Source organism: Neolamprologus multifasciatus, chromosome 4, assembly GCF_963576455.1.
Source record: "Neolamprologus multifasciatus chromosome 4, fNeoMul1.2, whole genome shotgun sequence".
Taxonomy (NCBI): Eukaryota; Metazoa; Chordata; class Actinopteri; order Cichliformes; family Cichlidae; genus Neolamprologus; species Neolamprologus multifasciatus.
The window spans coordinates 32,500,064-32,522,646 of record NC_140442.1 but is presented as its reverse complement, the minus strand read 5'-3'; the positions used below and the strand labels follow the sequence as shown (position 1 = coordinate 32,522,646).

Sequence of the window (22,583 nt, the reverse complement as noted above, 5' to 3'; positions counted from 1 at the left end):
TCTTTAAAGTTTATTTTGTGACCCAGAAAGAATAATAAGAGTAATATTTAAACTTAGTAGCTGCCGCCATTGTTGAAAACTAGAATTGGCTGAGCAGTGCTATGAATTCTGGGATATGGTGGGCCACGAAGGACACACCCGACCCATCCTTCAAATTTGGGGAAAAGGAGGACGCATTTGTCGGCTGCATTCAGAGGAGTCTACGAATTTGGACAGCCTTGTGACATAATTGGTCTACAAATGCGGCCTCAGGAGGATGCAGCCCATGAATTTGGACACGACACATTTTTAGAAATTTGACAGTGAAAACAAAGTTTTAACAGAGAGACACTAACATGTACAACCAAGCTGAAGTTTCACATGTGTTAAATGGAGGCCATCTCACAGAACGTAACTACAAACTGAAGCTGTTAAAGAGGAAATAAGAGGACAAATATAAATACCATCATGGCCCTCCATAATCTGCGTGTCAGATGCTGTATCCTCCCTCTCCTGCTTTTCCGCTGGTCCCTGCAACATATTGTGTGAATGCCTCGTGTTTTCTTCTTTGCTTGCCGTCTCCTCGCCTTCCTCCTTCTTGCTGTTTTCTTCTTCTCTTTCATGCTGAGATCCTACCCCCTCCATGTCCGACAGTGTGGAGATCATTTTTTGTTCCTCACGTGTGTTTTGTTTACTTTGTGTGTTATGCTGAGTGTGTGCAAGTGGCCCATCTTTTATGCTCTCCATACTAGGGATGAGGGGAGAATTGGTCTTGAGAGGCGGGCTGAGCGACGGCTCCTGTGGCGTGGGTGGAGAAAGCATGGGTTGTGCTTTGACTACTACAGAAGCCACTGCAGCAGCCAGTGAGTGTGGAGTGTCATAGAGGGCAGAGATTGCAGATGAGATGCTCTTCTGCAAGTCCTGGTTCTTATTTACTGAATCCTCCTCATCAGAGGAGAAAGAGGGGAGAGTCTCCAGGTTTCTTTTCAGTTCATCATCCAGAGGTTTGCAGGGACTTTGGCAGCTACTGTGGGTTAGGTCTGGCCCTTCACCTGGGCTGCCATCGCTGAACTGTCCTGGAGGCTGCTGGGGAGAAGTTGGTGGTAGGAGAGGAGATGGTGAGGATAAGCATGTAATTCCTCCCCTCATAGAGGAACAGGTTTCTTGGTTGCCTCCATCATGTCTTGGTTCAAGGGCTGGCTGTTTTTTACCTGTCTTCAGAAAATCCAGAAAAGAGGCCATAAAGCTTGGTTTGAAGTCAAAGACCTTCTCGTCAATCTGTAAAAAAGCAGAAGCTAATAACTGATGGTGTTATGACATAATAATTGCCAGCATTCACTTAGAAAGACTACAGTGGACATCTATTCAAAGGCTGTTTTCTTGTATTTGTGTCAGTGTTGATGGTATACTTGCACATAAACCACTACTTTGGACACTGATGTGTCCCTCCATAGACAGTATCATAAGTGGCTGCATTTTCAACTTGAGAGATTCTGCAGATCTTTGCTCCCCACTGCTGTCAGACTCCAGAACAAAGACTTTGCAGATGACCAAACAAACACATCCACACATGTGAAATAAAGTTTTTCTTTTTTCTGACAACGTACTATTTAATGCAGTTGTATATAGTATTTAATGCAGTTGTATATAGTATTTAATGCAGTTGTATATAGTATCCTATTCTTATTATTTTATCCAATTCCATTATTTTTCTTAATTTTTGCCACTGTAACTTTGCACTGTCCACTTTCTGCTGTGACACAACAAATATCCCACGTGTGGGACTAATAAAGGTTATCTTATCTTATTTTTTATTTTTTTTGACAACTTTATTTATAATTTTCCAATATGACAAAAGTACAGAAAAATATAACTCGAATTGCGATTACAAACACTGCCATTGTGAAACTGGTTACGCCACGCAGGGCATCAATCTAAGCACAAAGTTCAGTCCGCACTTCATCTATTTGGTCAGAAACATTGCTGCGAAGTGAATCGATCAGCTCATTAAGAGCTTGGCACTTTTCTCAACTTTTGCTTCCAGGGTAGAAATTTTGGCAACTACGTTCTTCTCCGAGTTAGCTATGGCAGCCATTAGCGCGGCCGTGTCCGGGGATGTAGCATTGCTATCATATGTATCATATGCTATCATATTGCCTTGGCTCCATCAGTCTTTCTGGTGTTTTTGGATCCTGACATTGTTGCAAAGTTCCCTTAGGTGATGCGCACGTTTGCAGTGATAACTCAGCTGACGACAGATAACGCGTTAGTGCCCAATGTTGCAGTATTTATTTGAAAAAATAGCGTATCCCCACAGAGCAACTCAGCCACGCGTCTTTACATGTCGCTGCTCCTACGTCATCCCCATCTTATCTTATTTTAAGGTAAATGACAGATTTGTTATTTGATCTATAAAGTCCAAACCCTACAAGTTTGCTATGATGTGATAAAACAGAGTATTTTGTGTCAAAGTTTACTTTCATGGGCAGAGCTGTGTAGGCCTCAGTGAGTGACTTTTACCCTTCAGCAAACAGTGAACCCACTCTGCAACTTCACATGCTTATCAAATATCTAGAAGAAATACATTTTACAAGCTAAGTTGTTGCATGTGTGGCATCCCATTACTGTAGCACACTGCACTCTTTCTAACAATTCATTCTTTCACAAATGAAACAAACGGGCCAGGTAACTGACAACAGCTGAATTCAAATCATTGAATTGACCCAATACATTTGTCCATGTATTGCGTATATAGCTTATAGCAAATAAAGAGACACCCTTTGTGCTGAATTTTTTACATGTGGAATAAACAACAATCTAACTTTTCCATTATAATAAAGTTTGTAAGAGCTGTGAAGGAGTTTTCCACTTTAGCAGTAAATACAGATCTTGGTAGTACAGCTTAACAGACAGCAGATGGCACTAAGGTCTTGTGCTGAAAAATGCAGTAACTGTGGCAACAGCTGCCTTGGTGGCAGGCATCGCTCTCCTCTCCGTTTTGTAAGCCAGAAAAAGCTGGCTGTCAATCAGCCTTATCCCCTTTCTTTCCAAATTATACAAATGAAAATAGTGTTGATGTTGTTGTTCTTTTGTTCCACTGCAGACTCTACCAGGGATCAGTGCCACATTATTTCACAGGTATTGTCTAACTACCTGATTTATGATGAAATCCTTCTTCCAGAGGCTTGAATTTGAATAGATGACATATGAATTATATATGAAGCTCCTGGCTTTCCTCATTTATGCAATGGAGTAAAGGAACTTACTGAATTTGAGAGTTTCTGCATAGCAGTCCAGGCTTCAGGATTCAGTGAGTTGTCAATTTCTTTCTTCCAACCATCCACCACCAGCTGTTTTACAGTTAAAAATGTAATGACAAGGATAAATAAATATATATCAAAGGATAGGTCAAACCAGTACAGAGAAAGGTTAAACTTGATACCCAGTTTAGCTATAATGAGTATTGTTATTGAACCAATACTTATTGTCTCAGGAAATTAAACACAAGAAAAAACAGCAATGTTTTTGCTGTGCTGTCCTGCAACGTCGTTGTCTTTCACCCATTTTGAAGGTGGAGTCCTACAGACGCCAAGTCGGCACTTTAACACTTAGTCTGTTTTTTTACTTGCAGTGCTAACAACATTTACTAAATAATTCGACTTTTGCTTAAATGTGCAATTACTGACTTTCATTTTGGGGAAAATTTCAGGCGTCCCTTATACTGAGAATATTGATTGTACCTACAGAGCATCTTCCCGTTGCCATGGCAACTAGCTTTCATTTCACTTTAGCATGAAACCCAAAGTTGAAACTGCCAGGTAAAAGCAGTCCGCTTCCACTCGTGGTGACAGTTGTTTCTCCCACACATTCACAGATAACACTGAGATGCAAGACCTCAGCACATGGTGCTTAAACCCCAAATGATATTACATGACTACAAGGATAAATCTGTTTCTGCTCATTGTTTATTCTGAACTTCACTTTATAAAATGGCTCATAACTGAAGATCTGATTCCCCCATATTAAAGTAGTTTTTAATGTGTTTTTAAAAAAAATCATTTTTGATAATGTAGGCCATTAAATTTACCTGCAAGGACTTACTAATGGGCATACGAGATAAAAGAGTTACAATTCCAGTTTTTATATGAATGAAGAAAGAAATTATACTGTCAGTAATTATAAGTAGTGTTTGATTTCCATGCATTTTAGCAGAAAAATGAGCAACATTGTTGAGAAGAGCCAGAGAATTTTCTCCCTCAGATTCATTTTCATGACAAAAAGAAGAAAAGAAGAAAAGAATGGCTATAAAAAAGAAAAGCAAAGAAGCAGACAATAACATAAATGTACAAATAAAGAGAAATATAAATAAAAGTACTGTTTATTATTATGTTAATTATTTTACAATCAGTTTTGTTTTTTTATTTAAATAAAAAACAAATTCTTCTATTGGAGTCTTTCTTCATTCACAAACATTTGGTTTTTGTAGTTTTCTTATAGTGCTTTTGAAAGTTGAAGTTGAACAATATTTATTTAAAAAAATTAGTTTTGCTCTATTGTTCTCTCTCTCTCTCTCATTAGACAGGCAAAGGCCTTCATCATATTTTTATATATAAAACATATATGTTGTATTATAAAAGGATAGTGGAATAGTCAAACAGCCATCAGCACACAAAGAAAATGAATATTAAATAAAACATTAAATGACTCAATAACAAATTGATATATAAAAATGTACACACATAAAGTCGTTTGTATCTAAAAAATACAGCATATTTACAGTGTAAGAAAGAAGAAGTGATGGAGAAAGTTAGACACTAATTAAAATTACTTACAGTATTATGAATGTCTCATTTCTGTAAAACACCTCAAAGTTACCCACTACTTCATTTCTTTAAAAATATTGTTATTCTACGAAACCTATCAGTAAGTATTTATGGACCAATTAAATTACAAAAAAATCACAAAAGGTTCATACTGGTTATATGATAATTTTTTTAAAGCAGAGGATGGCAGATTTTATTCTCTCTATGTCTCTGAGCTCTTTTTTTAAACTATTTTCTTGTTCACTAAAAACAAGATCTACTCTTCAGATAATTGTGTTTTCGCTTAAACAGTAATTTCTTTTGTTTACAGAATTAGTCATCTGGTTTCCCATAAAAAGAAGTCCCCCATTCTTAAAATATAATCTGACTCAGGGGAGAAAACTTTCACCTTCGGCCTGCCTCGCACTGCGAACTTCCATTCAAATTTGCAGATCGACACCTTTAGACATCTGTTTCCAAAATGTTATAGTGTAGCAGATAAAATACACTTTTATCTGACATTTCTATTGCAGCTTTTATGAGAAGCCTCTTTTCTTAGTTTTCTTTACCTCCTTAGCTCTCTGCTGATGTATCATCATCTCGTCTTTTGTCTGATTCACCTCATTTCTGTTGTAGTCAACAGTGGTAGTGGGACCAGGACTCAAGCCCAGAGATGGTGCTGACCCCACCGATCCCTCAGAGAGAACAGGCTCACTGCTGGATAGCGAGTCTGTCCTCAACAAGGACTCTGGTGGAGACATAGTGGCAAGGGGCAGTTTGATCTGAGAAAAAGATAGGTTATTAAGTATTAAGGAGAATCCAAGCTAAGACAGGTTTTACCCTGCTTAGGATCATGATTCCAGATTTACATACCAGATTTTCTGCATTACCTTAAAAGTTCTGACTGGATCTTGCTGTGGCTGGTGAGATGTATGCTGTTGTTGCTGATGATGCAGTTGAGGGTGGGGACAGGAAACATGTTCTTGCTGGTGATGGTGGTGATGTTGTTGGAGCTGCTGGTGGGGTACTTGATGGAGATCTGCCTGCTGCCTGTGATGTTGCTGTTGATGATGTTGGAGGTGCTGTTGTTGGCTGCACTGTTGCCGTTGGTACTGTTGCTGGTGATTATATGAAAGGGTTTGTGTTTTGTTCATATCCCGATGCATTTGCACTTTTCCCTCTTCCCGTCTGCCTCGCCCTCGCGCTCGGCCACGCCCCCTCCTATTTTCTCCAGCCACAGATCCCATCAGGCCCCTACAGTAAGGAGGTTCTGGAAGAGGACGTATACGTGGGCGACCTCGTGGCCGAGGAGGGCCTTCACGTTTTGGTTTAGTTGGTTTCCTGCCCCTTTTCTTAGGACCATCGTGAGGGGGGGGTTGCGAAGGATGTCCAAGAGAAGAGTAGCTGGAGGGGTGGCAAAAGTCCATGTCACCTATTTGTGGGCTTAGTCCACTTATTCCAGAAACCCCACCAGGTTTTCTACAACTGGACACCAATTCAGGCAGCAAGTCAGGAAGCCGGCGATTGTTAAGGCGAATATCTGCTGGAACATCAGCTTTATCTTCGTCGTCCCCAAATTCATACTCCTGCGCATAGTTTTTCTTTGATTGAGGCTGTGGCTCACGTCGCTGTTTAAGCAAGTGAAATGAGCTGGTCCTCAGCAGTTTTTTGGGTCGAGAGGAACAGAAGATAGGAGAGGTTACACCAGTGCTGTTGGAGTTTTCATCCACTCCCACAGTTGCTATCATCTTGTTGACTAAGCTATCCTCTTGAACTGCTGAATTCAATTCCATAATGGGAGTTTGGGATTGGATGAGGCCAAGCTGGTCAGTATTCACAGTGGAAGGAAGCTCATGAGTCTTCAGACAGTCAGGGTCTAAGTGCAGATCACCATTTCCTGTTCTTGAAAGTCTTTGGCAGTACTGTCCAAATCCTTGATTGCTTTGATGACCAACCATATTATAGCCCTCTGCAGCACCTCCTGATTTTAAAGCCTCCATATCCTCTTGTATCGGTCCATGACCCTGGCTGAGGTTTTCTTGAGCACTGTGTCCTGCCCCTGCACAGCTTGATTTGTATTCAGATGAACAAAACAGATCCTCCATCTCAGGAAAACCACAGTCTGGAAAGCAGATTGAGGTCAAAGGTGCACATTGCTGCAGTTGAGCTTGAGTCTGTCCTACTTTATCTGTCTGGCTTACTGTCTCAAATTCATGCTGTTTGAGCTGCTCTAACTGTGAGTGTGAGAGTTGTGTTTCAGGATCTGTGACCTGGGATTGCTGTTGTTGGGGTGTTGCTAAATGTATTGTCATCTGTTGCAAGTGTGAATGAGTTATCTGAGTGGTAACAGACAGTTGATGATGAGTGTGCTGAGTGTGTTGCAGAGCATGGGTGTGGGGGTGGGTCTGAGGTTGGTTGAGATGGCTCAAGTGTGAAGGGGTGTATAAGTCCAAATCTTGTTCAGAAAGGAAGTCATGAAGATCCGATTTTGTTGGTTGAGGATGCTGGTGGGTGTTAAGTCTGTGCTGTTGTGTATGTCTGTCTCCTCTATCTCTTTCCTGTCCTGTCACAGCCATATCAGCTCCACTTCTGTCCAGAGATTTTCCACTGTCTGTACCATTGGCCTGAGAAAGTGATTGATCTAGCATCTGTAGTGGAGATACTGAACTCTGACTGGCTCGTGTTTGATATGTTGGATGGGTTCCACTGTACTGGGTATCTAGACTCTGTGAGGACCGGTTCTGTACATGGGATTCCAACCCAGCAGACCCTGCTCTTCTAACTGAACCCATCATAGCTTGCTGGTGTTGCTGCTGCTGCTGGTGGTACTTCTGTTGCTGCTGCTGCTGTGGGGCTTGTTGGGAATCCAGCTTGTTTTGGATAGTGTGAGAAGGGACAGACTGTAACATGTGAGTTTGCTTGGGATGGTCTGGTGACATATTCATCAGAGAGACAGAGACATGGCTTTGTTGAGTTTGCTGTACATCTGGTGCATAGTAGGCATTGTCATTTGCATCTGAAGGCTTCTTAATCTCTATATGAGAATGACTTTGTGGGAGGGAATTACGATGACTATGCTGAGAATGTTGAGAGTGATGTGTATGCAGAGAGTGCTGGGAGATTTGAGAGTGCTGAGTGTAGTGCTGAGAGTGTGTGGACACATGTGAAGTGCTATGAGGATGCTGGGAGTTTGGGTGCTGTATGTAGGGATCACCTCTTCCATAATGGACCGCAGAACCCATTAACTCATTTTGCTGATGATGCGAGTGGATGGCATGAGAAGGAGAATCAGATATTCTTCGCACCCCTGAAGTATTTGACTTTGACGTGATCGAGTCTGACCCGGCCTGCTGTTTCTTCTGTGATATTTCTAATGGTCTGTCTAAGCTCACTGTATCATTAATTGCCATTCCAAGACCAGAATTGCTGGTAATGTTATTGGTACGAATGACACTCTGAAGCTGGTAGAGCTCTTCTGATGTCTTGTTAAGATCATGTGTCATTCCCTTGCTCTCCCCATGAAGGATTGGTTGAGACAGTTGCTCAGAATGTGGGTGATGTTGGGAAGAATGGGAATTTGAGCTTTGTGGATGTAGTAAGTGGTGGATAAGGAAATCTTCACTGTTTCCTCCGTCTTGGGATTCCTCAGCTCCCAGCATGTTTGTGGCCTCTGTTTTGGTGTTCGGGGGTGTTGACTGGTACAACTGGTTCCGAGCTTGTCGGTTATCAGGGAAACCTTGTGGTGAGGACATAAAAGTAGGAGCTGGGACAGAAGACAAGTATTTATTTGCCCCTGAGCCTCCAGGGGACTGTACAGGTCGAGCAGCTACAGGAGAGTGCAATCCTGAATAACTGATAGTAGAATTGGTTGAGGGTGATGTACTAGACTCAGTCAGGTGATATGCGCTACTGCCTTCATTACCAGCAGCCCCGTTCCCAGTTACCGGAGAGACTACTACACTGTGAATACCAGGTCCACTCCCAGCTGATCTACTCCCATATTCAGTGGATGGAGTGTGTGGTTTTCTGAGAGATGTTGAGACAAAACTTGAGTCTTGAACGATTATCTCTGCAGAGAAGGAGCGTTCACCAGAGCCTACACCCATGAAGTCTTTTCCCCCACTGCTCCTTGCTCCAGTGCTTAAGTCCCGGACATGGGGTGAGTCGAAGCCATCATAATGCACATTCATGTGTGTAGATGGTGGCAGGTTGGGGGAATACGGCTGAATGTATTTCTGGGGAGGGGTCTGGTTTGGCAAGCTTGTGCTAGGTTTGGTCACAGATTGAGAGCCATAGGTGGACAGACATTGACTGGCTCCTGCTTGTTGTACAAGGGATGATGACACCACTGGGAGAAGAGGTGGTACTAGTGCTGACTGAGGTGTGGGTTGCTGAAGAGAGGGAGCAGACAGAGAAATAGTACTGGTCTTTGAGCTAGAAGAGGATAAAAAGGAGGTGGAGGAGGTTGATGGTGGAGTTTGTGGGGTACAGGAAGAAGACAAATAGTTACTTGTGGAGCAGGAACTTTTGGCACCTGTAGTAGTAGCTGAAGAGGAGGAGGGAGTTGAGGAGCTGGATAATGATGAGGTATAGGCTGTTTGGATGACAGGTTGATATATCTGGGATTCCATCTGTGGTGACGTCTTGGGGTCAGAGGATAGGCTCCGTTTCCCCAGTGGACTGCAGGACACACCAGCATGCTGATAATGGCTGACTAGCTGGTGGTAGCCAGATGAACCACCAGAGCTGGCATAGGATTGTGATTGTAGGGTTGTGGTGTGGGCTGAAGATGAGCGAGGGTAATGCTTGATCACACTATCATGGCGGGAAATTGCTGTCTGTGGAAGTGGCTGAGGCTCAGGAAGAACTGCAGGTGGCAGGGCTGCCATCGATGAGGACATCGAGGCATTATATAGTTGAGAGGATGAGTTATGAAGCTGAGAGGGCAACAGATTAAAGTGGGGAGGGGACAGGTGGCAATTGGAGGAAGTGGAAGGGTCTTGGGTCTGGGGAGTTGCAGATTCCTGGGAGCCCCGGAGGGCAGTGCTCTGGGAAGACAGCAAGTGATCAAAGCCCAAGCTGGACTGAGAGGATCTTTTGATATGTACCAAGGGATCATGTGGGGATATCAAGCCGTTAGAAGTTCGGCTAAATGTAGTTGTATCCTGCAGGGATAATGAGGGAGTGAATGATCGTCCAGAAAAAATGCTAGGATTCTGGTATGCAGAAAGGGCTGAGGAGGAGGGAAAGGAGCTTGAACCTGGAAGTGCCCCTGAAATAAAGAGGTCCGTTGGGGCCGGTGTATGCATGGCTACAGGACACAATATTACATAGAAAGTGTTGGTCAGTCTAAGTCATTGAACTTCTTTCAAAAGTTCATTTTTGAAAAATTGTCAATTGTTTTACTTTTATTTTGAGACTACAGAAATTTTACTTTTTGCTTATAGAATCAGTGAAAATACTTTTAGGACTGAAATTTGACTTCGTTTTATTTTAAGTTTAAGAACTAGGACTGACAATAGTTTGTTTTTATTTATTTTTTAAATGTTGTTCCTACAACAGGCTGACACTCACCAGTCTGCCAAGAGGATGTGTGGAACTGAGAGAGAAGGGAGGAAGCAGAGGGTGAGGGCTGTGGAGGCCGTGAATCCAGAACCGAAATCAGATTCATGACAGAGGGGTCGGGACCTGAGGGGCTGGCATGATGGAGACTGGAGTCAAACAGCCCTGACAGACCTTGCAACAAAATAAAAACCTCAGTTACTTGATATCATAGATGATATAAACAGTTTAGAAAATCTTCAGACTTTGAGCTACCAGTGTATCGCACAAGTGCAAACTGGGTTTCGGCGTAAAAAAAATAAAAATAAAAATACTGATGGTATTTACAAAAAGAGCATAGTGACAGGACTGCATGAACCCACACAGAAAGCAGGTCTGGCCCGGATCTGGTGTCAAGCCGGCACTGCTGGCTGGCTTCTGGCGTGGTAAGTGGTATGTCATCCAGATATGGGCCAGGCCTGGCAATGATGCCACTGTTTATTTGATGGCATGCCACATCTGGCTTGATTGTGGTTTGGTTTATGTGGCCCAGGCTCATAGAAAACAGGTCTGGCCCAGATCTGGTGTCACACTGGCACTTCTGACTGACTGATTCCATGGCAGGGTGTATGTCAACCAGATGTGAGCCAGGTCTGGCAATGATGCACTATTTATGTTCCTATTTTCCCATTTTAGTTAGAAGACCTAAATGCCATGTTGTAATACTATACTGCTATGGTAGCCAACGTTTCAAATGCAGGTTTGACAGGTTTGTGAGTGTACACTTTATCCAAAACCTAGTAAGGGTTTACTCATGTTTGCCACCAGGTGACTGTAGCTCAGGAGGTAGAGCAGGTCACCTACTGATCGGAAGGTTAGTGGTTTGATCCCTAACTCCTCCAGTGTGCAAGTCCATCCATCCATCTTCATCCATCTTCATCCGCTTTATCCGAGGCCGGGTCGCGGGGGCAGCAGCCTAAGCAAAGAGGCCCAGACCTCCCTCTCATGTTTACTCATGTTTGCCACCAGGTGGCTGTAGCTCAGGTGGCAGAGCAGGTCAGCCACTAATCAGAAGGTCGGTGGTTCGATCCCAGGCTGCCTCCTGGCTGCATGCCAAATATCCTTGGGCAAGATACTAACCCCATGTTTGCCTACTGGTGGTGGTCAGAGGGCCCGGTGGCGCCTGTGTCCGGCAGCCTCGCCTCTGTCAGTGCGCCCCAGGGCAGCTGTGGCTACAATGTAGCTTGCCATCGCCAGTGTGTGAATGTGAGTGTGAATGGGTGGATTGACTGAATGTAGTGTAAAGCGCTTTTGGGGTCCTTAAGGACTAGAAAAGCGCTATACAAATGCAGGCCATTTACCATGCCATTTTACTCTCCCCAGCCACCTCCTCCAGCTTATCCGGGGGAACACCAAGGCGTTCCCAGGCCAGCCGAGAGATATAATCTCTCCAGCGTGTCCTGGGTCTGCCCCGGGGGCCTCCTCCTGGTGGGACATGCCTGGAACACCTCACCCAGGAGGCACCCAGGGGGCATCCTTGTCAGATGCCTGAACCACCTCAACTGGCTCCTTTCGCTGTGGAGCAGCAGCGGCTCTACTCTGAGCTCCTCCCGGATGGCCGAACTTCTTACCCTATCTCTAAGGGAGAGGCCAGCCACCCTTCGGAGGAAGCTCATTTCCGCCGCTTGTATCCGCGATCTCGTTCTTTCGGTCACTACCCACAGCTCGTGGCCATAGGTGAGGGTAGGGACGTAGATCGACCAGTAAATTGAGAGCTTAGCTTTTACACTCAGCTCCCTCTTCACCACGACGGACCGGTGCAGCGTCTGCATTACTGCAGCTGCAGCCCCAATCCGTCTGTCGATATCCGGCTCCCTTCTCCCATCACTCGCGAACAAGACCCCGAGATACTTGAACTCCTCCACTTGGGGCAGGAACTCATCCCCGACCCGGAGTGGGCACTCCACCCTTTTCCGGCTGAGAACCATGGCCTCAGATTTGGAGGTGCTGATCCTCATTCCCGCTGCTTCACACTCGGCTGCGAACCGCTCCAGTGCGAGCTGGAGGCCCTCACCCGATGAAGCCAACAGAACCACATCATCCGCAAAAATCAGAGATGAGATTCTGAGGCCACCAAAGCGAAAGCCCTCCGCCACTTGGCTGCGCCTAGAAATCCTGTCCATAAAAATTATGAACAGAACCGGTGACAAAGGGCAGCCCTGGCAGAGCCCATCACCCACCGGGAACTAGTCCGACTTATTGCCGGCAATGCGAACCAAGCTCTTGCAACGGTTGTATAGGGATCGAATGGCCCGTAGCAATGGGCCAGACACCCCACACTCCCGCAACACCTCCCACAGGACACCCCGAGGGACACGGTCGAATGCCTTCTCCAAGTCCACAAAACACATGTAGTGTTTTGTGTGCAGTCAAGACTATGAATGTAGTTAGGAAGCACTCAGTTTAGATAAAGTGTGTGGTTGGGTGAATGTGGCATTTTGTATAGAGCACTTTGAGTAATCTGGGAGAGTAGAAAAGTGCTATATAAGAATCAGTCCCTTCACTGCCTGAACAGAGATTCGTCATGTTACTTTTGCTCTACATGTTGTTATTACATGGCTTGATTAAGGTACACATTAGGCTGACATCTGGGGCCAGAGCTGAAACTGTTCTGCAACTGGCCTTGTGCTGGCCCATGTGTGGGCCACCTCTGGCAAACCAGATCTGGGCGACCAAAGGACCATCATTCTTTGCGGTATGTGGGCCATGTGTAAGCACATTGTGTGGGTCAGATCCGGGCCATACCAATTATGCTTTGTTTGAAGATGTGAGAACTCTGCAGAAAACTGTCTTTCTCAAGGCCCAAAATACAAGGAGGAGACTATTTAAACACCCAAACTGATTTGAATTTCTTTTGTTTGTGACACAAGCATACAGTGTTTGTGAGATACAATTTACGGCTAATTGCAGCGAGATTTAAAACCGAAAAATATCAAAAACAGTGTACTGATTACTGATTTCTGTGGGATAAACAACATAGGCCATGGAGCTTAGCTGTTGTAAAATAAAACTGAGAAGCATTACACAGATATGGTTATGAATTTGTATTTCCATACATAGCCTGCTTTGCTTCACCTTTTAGAAAATAATATTACTTCTCTATCTCCATCTTTTTCCCTTGAGTTTTGTTTTTTATTCTAAAGAAAGAAAACAGTTTGATTTTTTTCTCCTTTTCCGTTTGGCATGTACATTTGTACTCCTTTGTTCTTTATAGTCCTAGTCCATTCTGTCTAGTAGTCTACCTTCTTAGTACCTACCATCTGTGTTGAAACAAAAAACACTATACCCTATGGACGGAATCAAAACAAGAAATCCAATATGGTAGTCAAAATATAGGAGTAATATCAAAACTGTAACATACCATAAAATACTAAGATTTATTTATATAAACCACACTGCATTTGTACATTATGGTTTGTATATCAGTTCAATATATTTCAATTTTCAATTCAATTTTATTTATATAGTGCAAAATCCCAAAAATGGTCACCTCAATGCATGTTATATTATAAGGCAAAGATCCTATAATATACTCTTCCCTCCTACAATATCCTATTATTACTTCCCCTCCCTTTCCAGTTCAGACATTTATTTCACGTTTCTTTTTGTGTGGGTTATTTCTATTTACAGTTTTGTTCATATGATGATAGAAATAACACTGTATAGTTCACTCGAATATAATATTTAAAACTTGTATTTATACAATGCACAACCAAATCCTTACCTAGTGTTCGTCCACCCCAAGCTCCACCCTGTCTTGAGCTCCCTGGGTGATGACTTGCTGCATAGCCTTGAAGTGGGTGTGGAGTGCCATAGGTTTGACGGTGGAGTAGTTCTGACTCTGGGTGGTATGAGCGGCTCCCATACACGAGGCTGGGGAGCACATGGTTACTGAATTTGACTTAAAACTTAAACACAATTGCTTAAGTACAACTATATTCCATCAGAAGAAATTAAAAGTAAGTACCAATTAGCATGGCAAACAGAGTGCTTTAAATATCTTGGAGTCATAATACCTAAGGATCTTACAGAACTATTAGAACGAAATTACGTACCAATACAAAAGAAAATTAAGGAAGATATAGCGAGATGGAATCTAATTCCATATTTAAGTTTATATTCGAGAATAGATTAAATTAAAATTAATATACTTCCTAAATTATTATATTTATTTCAAACATTACCAATAGAAATTAACCAGAAACAGTTTAATGAATGGGATAAAATTGTCAAGATACATATGGCAAGGAAAAAGGCCCCGAATTAGATTCAAAACCTTACAACTTAACAAAGGAAAAGGGGGGTGGGGCTTACCTTCTCTTAGGGATTATTATTGGGCAGCACAATTAAGGCCTATGATATGCTGGTGTAATCCTTCATATGACGCTTAATGGAATGTTATTGAGGAGAGTCTGACCTCCATCCCCATACAAGCTATTATAGCAGACAGCAGCCTGCAAGATTTAATAAAAACTATTGAAAATCCATGGATCAAGTTGACTTTTAAAATTTGGGAAACAGTAATAAAAGAATATAAACTAGAAGAGGATGTAGCAGTTCTTAAGTGGTGTGCATACGACACACATTTTGCTCCAAATAAGTTGGACACCAGATTCAAAGATTGGACAAATAAAGGATTAACAGCTTTATGTATGGTAATGGAGGAAGGGAGACTAATTAGTTTTGATAAAATGAAAGATAAATATTCACTAGAAACACAGGATTTTTATAGATATCTACAGATGAGGCATTTTGTCAACAAAAAGATAAAAGCTAAGGCTGAATTAAGTAAACAGCTGCTAGACGTATTTAAAGGGCATACAGTTCAAATAAAAACAGAGGTATTATAGGTGACCTCTATAAAGGATTAACAAATATGAAATTACACTCAACCTTATATATCAAAACAAAATGGGAAATGGAGGGAGGAATAGAGATAAAGGAGGAAGAATGGACCACAATATTGGCATATCAATGGAAATGTAGCAGCTCACAGAGCTGGAGGGAATTTGGGTGGAAAAGCCTGATAAGATATTTTATTACACCTCACCAAAAATCTCACTGTGAAGGTAACCCTCCCGCTTGCTGGAGAAGTTGTGGAAATACAAATGCAAATCACTATCATATTTCCTGGGACTGTCATGTCATTAAAACTTATTGGAGGGAATACATGCAGCAGTACAAGAGACATTTGGAAGATATTTGCCTTTGGAAAGTAAAACTCTATTTTTTGGATATGCCAGAAGGATGGACAACGAACAATAAACACTTGTTTAATATTTTACTGGCAGCAGGCAAAAAAGCCATCACAAAAAAACGGCTTTCTTCAGAGAGCCCTATGAGAGAACTATGAACATGTGGATGAACATCACAGTGGACATTTACAGGATGGAGAAAAGGACAGCAGATGTGAACTACAAGAGGGAGCTGTTTGTATCACGATGGAAGAAATGGATGGACTACATTAAAAAACGCAGGCCAGATTTTGATTTTCACGGTGTTAACTACTAGAAGACTAGAGGAAATATTAGTTATATTAATGGAAACTAAAACACACTCCGTACATGCCTTTTGTATTTTTTTCTGCTTTGCTTCTTTTTCTATTTTCTTTCTTTCTTTCTTTTTTTCTTCTTTCATTCCTTTTGTATGGATATTTTAGTTGTTTAAATACAGAAAAAAGAAAAATACATGTAGTGACAAATTGTTGAAGTTGATGGTATTATACAGTGATTCCTAAATGTCAATTTAAAAAATAAAAAACAAAAAAAATACGCATTTTATTTCAAGTTAATCATTTCAGCTGAGTGCACTCTCTGTGTTGCTGTTTAAGGTGAACAAACAAACAGCTCTGAAACTTTAAGTTGGATATGTTTTTAAACACTAAATATAATGCACTTTAGTATGTTGGCAGATTTCAGTGAATATTTTTTATTGACTGATAGATACTGATGTGTGCTCTGTTTTCTAAAAGAGACTTTGTCCCAGTCCTGACCCAGAGTTTTATATAAGACCCAAAATTATCCTTCCTTCTGAGGAATTCAGTGTCCTTCCTCCTGGGACACTTGTGGACATGCTCTACCTTGTTATTTCATTATGAATGTTAAAAATAAAAGTCCATCAGACGTGAAGTCGTTTTATGTCATTTATTTTGGCACGTTTCATTACAACACTTCGTGGACTAGTACAGCAGCAGGTACAGGAGTTTGTAGTGTCTTCGATCTCCGCTGACACCGGTCAGAGGGAGCCACAGTGACTCTTGTGTGGCCGAGGTGTACCCAGTCATGATCACACTGCTTTGTCTAAAAAAATAAAGATGTTGTTTCCATTACCTAAGTTTAAACAGCCTGCAGTCTGTACTGGGGTGACAGCTGAATGTGTGCCTGAAGTAAAATTATAGCATCCAGTCACTATCACATTGTTGCATTTCAATTTTTATTAAAAGTTTATAAATGTTGTTTGATTCCAGCTATGCTGCCACATAGCTACAACTAAGATAAGCGTGAGATCCAAGTTGTGCAATGTACCAAGAGCACTAAGACATGCAACTACAATTGTTAATGTGTCATAATTATAAGTAAATATCTGGACCTTGTGTATGTAAACATGCATGATCGATACAGAGCCACTACCCTTCTCCCCACTAGGTAGATGAGATCACAACCTGGTCCCGTCAACACCCCTTTTTTATTAGTTCTTACTCGGATCGACTCACCACGGCTCACCACGACTCGACTTAGATCGACTGGTTTTCTATTACAATTAAGTACCACCTAATGTACATAGTCATTGTCATAGCAACCCAGTCGAGCATCGCGTATTTAATATGCAACACGAACGCTACAACAAAAGTGGATGTCGAGGCAAGAATATACCTGCTACACGGTCTGTGGCTTTTCGGCAGACTCAGGGACCATGTTGTTGTTTCCTGTAGGTATTTCCCTCGTTGTCGGGTTTCAAAAATGGATGTTTTGATTTTTGTGAACGAGACACTCTTATGACTCATCGAGTGATGCCACTGACCAGTCAGTCAGTGGCATACAGTCTGATGACGTCACATTTTAGTACCCGCTCAAATCGCTTGGGACCCTGGTACCAGGTACTACGACCTCATGGAAAACCCTGAAGACCGTGACAAACCATGGCGAGTCAATCTAAATAGATCCTTATGGAAAAGGGGCTTATGTTCCTGCAGTTCAAGGAGTTTCTGTTGCCATCAAGTCTGTGAGGAGGTGGAGTCAAGAGGCAAATGAGGGCCTACAGGACTGCTTTGAGACTACAGACTGAGACTTGCTCTGTGATCCACATGGGGATCACACCATCACACACTGCACCACTGACTCTATAAATTTCTTTGAAGACACCATCATCCCAACCAGGTCTGTATGCTGTTTTCCCAACAACAAGCCCTGGATCACCAGTGACCTGAAGGCCCTACTGAATGAAAAGAGGAGGATCTCCAGGTGTGGTAACAAGGACAAGTTGAGAAGAATACAGTGTGAACCAAAAGAGGGGCTGAGAAGGTATAAAAATACATACAGAGAGGAGTTGGAGACTCCAGCTGAATAACATCAAAGAAATCTGGAGAGGGAGGCAGCTGATCACCCGCCTCAATCAACGAGATCAGCAGCAGCAAGGGGCAGCCTGCACAGAGTCACTCTGTTTTTCAATAGGTTTAGTACTGAAACCCCCCGAGTCTGCTGCTGGAAAAGGTACCAACGCTACGGAAGACATCATGTTTAGTGCTGGCACCAAAGAAAGCCATCACTTCCGGCCTTAATGAGTTCAGACTACTTGCCTTGATGTCACATGTCATGAAGCTGTGTAGCCATTGACGGGTTTCGCGACCACATAGTTGCACTCCTGTAGCAGATCGTACATTATTCCCAGTTCCATGTGTTTCACCACCTCCACCTTGCACAAGTGGCTTACAAAGATGGCACTGACTAAGAACACAGGTAGGCAAGGTTAAAACATATCAGAGTAAAATTCTAACAATGATAGTTACAATTTAAAATTAGAATGTCAGCATTACTGAAGAACACATGCATACCTACAGCTACAATGGATTGGAGACTACCTGCTTTTTTCTTCACTTTTTAATAAAATCCATCCTGAACCTGTCGGTGAGTTTATGGTGCAAAAACCAAACAGTGGCCAAAAACAGTCTGTTTACACTGTAAAAGGCATTTATTTCAACAAGGAAAGATCACTTGGAAGAATTTAATGTGATTTATTGAGATTGAGAAATTCATTTAGACGGAATCCCAGCAGTGATAGGATTTAGTACAGGACCCTCCGGAGTCAAGAACGCTGTTGTTTGAGACGAAGAAGATAGAGGCTTGAATAGAGCTCTGGCTGAGGTGTTTGAAGGGGAGAATTGATTGATCCATGAAGGCAGGCGAGAAGATGATTGGACCAGAGTGATGATGTCAGTATTGAGACCGTGTGGGAAAGCAGTAGAGGTGTAAACCGAAAAGCAGTCAAACACCCAGGAAAGCAGGTAGATGAGTGATTACAGATCTTCCTTATTGAACTTAATCATAAGCTTCATTATTATTTAAAGAGGTTCATATGGTTGTGACTAACCACCTAGTAATGTTAACACTAATATTTTCACTATTGTGTGTGCAAAGTGTTAGAACATTTCCTCTGTGTGATCAGTAACTGAAATATGAACTACATATGCCTGGTATATTTCTTTGCTCTTTTGTTCTAGGACAACTTTCTGACCCTGGGATGGTGGTATCTGGAGCCAAATTAAGCCAGTCTGAGAAGGAACTGATTCTGTCTCATCCTGGGACTGTCCCACGTGGTTCACCCATGACGTACCACTGTCCATCCATATGTCCAGTGACCTCCTGTACCACATGGCTCCAGAGTTCCCAGACTTTTCTTTGATGCAGCACTTTTTCAGAGCTCCATTTTGCCCAAGTTTGCATCTGTTTATGCTTCTCCACTCCCTTCAAGTTTGACTACAAATGTCCTGGGAAATTCAGAAGGGAACCAGGCAGCAGTCTGTATGTCTCTATGGGCACGGCAACGCAAAGCATGGCTGACTTCCAGTCATTTTTGGGAGCTATGCTGTTGCCACAAGGGGTATGAGGAGCAGGATTCTGCAGTAAAGACCCCAGCTGCTGAGATCTCGTTTTGATTTTATTTGCATGATTTGTATTTTTAATATTTGTTTTGTAGTGTTTTAATCCACTGTGGACTGGATGGACAATGGACAAACTGGTTAACACCTGTTGAGGTGTGGGTGTGCCCTGAGGTGGCCTATCAGCTGCTGAAAGGACCTGTTAAAAAAACTGTCTGACCACCAAAAAGGGATGAGGGCCCAGACTCTAGAAAGTAGGAGCACGTATAAGCCAGGTGAGAGAGAGAGAAGGACATGCTGCCTGATCACCAGGTGAAAAAGCTTGCGTGAAGATGGGCCCATCAACACGGCACGGCCATCCATTTCTGGTCACAGAAACGAGCAGTGGGAAACAATGATCGACACCAGGGCAGAGGTAAACCTGTACCTGTGTCTGTGAGTACTGTTTGTCATTCGCTGGGTGCAGCCCTATTGGTGGGGAGGGCTCCTAGGGAGATTAGCCAGGCCAGGGGTTTTTCAGGACAATTTTATTGAGGGTTGGTGTTGGATTTTCATTTTAAAAGAACATTTGTTTTATTGTTTAGTTTTTTAAATGGGAATAAATTTGTTTGATTAGACTTGCTCAGTTTCTTTGCCCTGGGCTCGATTCGCTTGCCCCCCTCGTATTAAAGGACCTTCTGGTGTGACATTCAGGCCCACCAGCTTTAGCGTGTTAAATTCCTTTATAGTCGCCTCTGTTTGGGCTTGTTGAGGTGAAGAGCAGTATTTAAAAAATGACGTGTCCCAGGAAGCTCACGTCAGTGTACAGAATGGCTATGCTACTCTGAGCCATTCACTACTACATGACTACTGTCATGGTTCTGGGTCTTTGACCCACTGCTTTGTGTTTAGAGCTTTTAAACCTTGTTAATTCTTTATTGTTCTGAGTTTTGAAAAATGATTTATGTTCCTTGGTTTTAGTTTTATACCTTGGTTTCCCTGTGTTTATGAGTTATACTTATTCCATATTGTTTTCGCTGTGTATTATGTATGTCTAGTTTAAATGTCTTACATTTATCAGTTCCCTTTAGCGCAGTGCTTCTTAACCTTGTTGGAGGTACTGAACTAGGGATGCACCGATACCGATACTGGTATCGGGTATCGGCCTCGATACCACATTTTCTAAAGTAGCCGTACTCGTTAAAAGTCCCCCGATACCGAGGACCGATACCACGGTCTGAGACCTGTCTATGTTTGAGCGGCATGTAAGGGGTTAATCACAGGCAGCGAGTGCCCGCCCCCAGGTCCCGAGTGCCCGCCCCCAGGTCCCGGCTGCAGCTCAGAGCGGGGAGAAGGCGAGGCGAGACAAGTCAGCCGTGTGGAACTATTTCAAAGTGAACGAAGACGCGAAAACAAAGGCGGACTGCAAATTGTGCTCAGCGAAATTGTCCAGAGGAGGCTCAAAAGGCAGCGCATTTAACACAAGTAATTTAATCAAGCACCAAAATCCCAACATGACAACGAGTACAAAGAGTTTACCCACGCTTATTTACCCACGCTTATTAGCACAGAGGAGCATAGCTGATGCTACAGCAGTGGGACGGAAAATAGTTGGGCATTTTAAACATTCCGCCTTAGCCTACTCCCGCCTCGAGGACGTTCAGGGACAACTCAACCAGCCAATAAAGAGACTGCAGCAGGACGTACAGACGCGCTGGAACAGCACGTATTACGTGCTCCAGTCCCTCATTGAGCAAAAGCGAGTGCTGGGCGTGTCCAAGCACGAACTCCCTGACTATCTCACCGCTCACCAATGGGCTCGAGACGACTGTTGCCATCCTCGCCCCCTTTGAGGAACTAACTAAAAAAGTGAGCAGCTACGACGCACTAGCCTCTGATGTCATCCCAGCTGTGACTGTGCTAGTGAGACTTCTAAACAGAGAAACAGATGAACAAATTTAAAATTAAATTTTGTTTTTTTCATAATTATTTATTCTGTAATATGTTGCATACAACATGCTTTTCATTTTAAATAAATGTTCTTAATTACAAACTAGTCCCTTGTTTGTTTATTTTTTGTTAAATTATAGGACTAAAGCTGTTACCTGCAAATTTAAATCATGTTTTTATTAAGTACTCGGTATCAGTATCGGCGAGTACTGAAATGCAAGTACTCGTACTCGTACTCGTTTCCAAAAAAGTGGTATCGGTGCATCCCTATACTGAACCCCACCAGTTTCATATGTGCAGTCACTGAACCCCTCTTTAGTGAAAAATAAAATATGATTTTTTTCAAATTCAAGACATTCATATGTTTTTTACTGGTGCACAAAATGAGCCGTGCATGTCACGGCGGAGGCTCTGCCAAACCCCTGAGACCGACTCACCAAACCCCTAGGGTTCGATCGAACCCAGGTTAAGAACCACTGCTTTAGCGTCTCCCTCCTGTCCTCTTACAGTGACCTCTGTATTTTGTCATTTTGTATCTTCCAAGTCCGTCATCTCTTTCTTTGTTTACCTGTTGTCTGTGTCAAGTTTATGTTTCTTAGTCTGTCAGTGTTTCTGCTTGCTGTTTGATTTTGATAGTCTCTTGTCATGTGTGCTTTATGTTCAGTTTTGCTTCCCATCTGTCGTTTTGTCTAACTCCCAGTTGACTCCACTCACCTAATCACCCTCCTGTGTATACATTATGCCAGTCTGCCTTTGTCTTTTGTTGAATCATTATCCTTTTTCTCCCCTGTGTTTCCTAGCAAGTCTTTTGTGAAGCTTATACTGTCTCCAAGAGTTTGCATTTGGATCCTCTACTTGACCACTCAGGCCAGAATGGCAATTATGGGACTGGTATGACACAACCTTGTCACTGATACCCGAAACAAGCTTAACTGTGGAAAGAGTTTGAAGAAGTATTTATTGTTGAATTGAAGGCTTACTTGGACCTGTACTATTATAACACACTCGTGCATTTGTACTTTGCACTAAATTGAACTAAGCTCTCACCTTTTCCCATGTGGTTATTTGCTAAAGACACTACAATCAGCCATTTCAATGTTGTCCTGTTTTTGTAATGAAAGAATGCTCGTCACTGTAAGGTCAGGGAAGAGGCTGTCTCCAGGGTGATAATATGAACC

At 42.6% G+C, this 22,583-nt stretch overlaps 1 protein-coding gene across 4 annotated transcripts in view; it reads right to left on the bottom strand.

Moving 5' to 3' along the window:
• Positions 1 to 22,583, bottom strand: part of prr12b (proline rich 12b) — a 63,116-nt gene that overhangs the window by 15,925 nt on the left and 24,608 nt on the right. For 2 of the 4 annotated variants that reach the window (XM_085155592.1, XM_085155591.1), the window contains exons 2-7: positions 14,107 to 14,255; positions 10,356 to 10,517; positions 5,672 to 10,092; positions 5,351 to 5,563; positions 3,246 to 3,329; positions 444 to 1,257 (exon numbers count right to left, since the gene is read on the bottom strand). In XM_085155592.1, the coding sequence (XP_085011718.1) occupies positions 444 to 1,257; positions 3,246 to 3,329; positions 5,351 to 5,563; positions 5,672 to 10,092; positions 10,356 to 10,517; positions 14,107 to 14,255 (5,843 nt within the window). The remainder of the gene's footprint in view (positions 1 to 443; positions 1,258 to 3,245; positions 3,330 to 5,350; positions 5,564 to 5,671; positions 10,093 to 10,355; positions 10,518 to 14,106; positions 14,256 to 22,583) is intronic. The other 2 variants (XM_085155593.1, XM_085155594.1) reach the window with 2 other exon arrangements.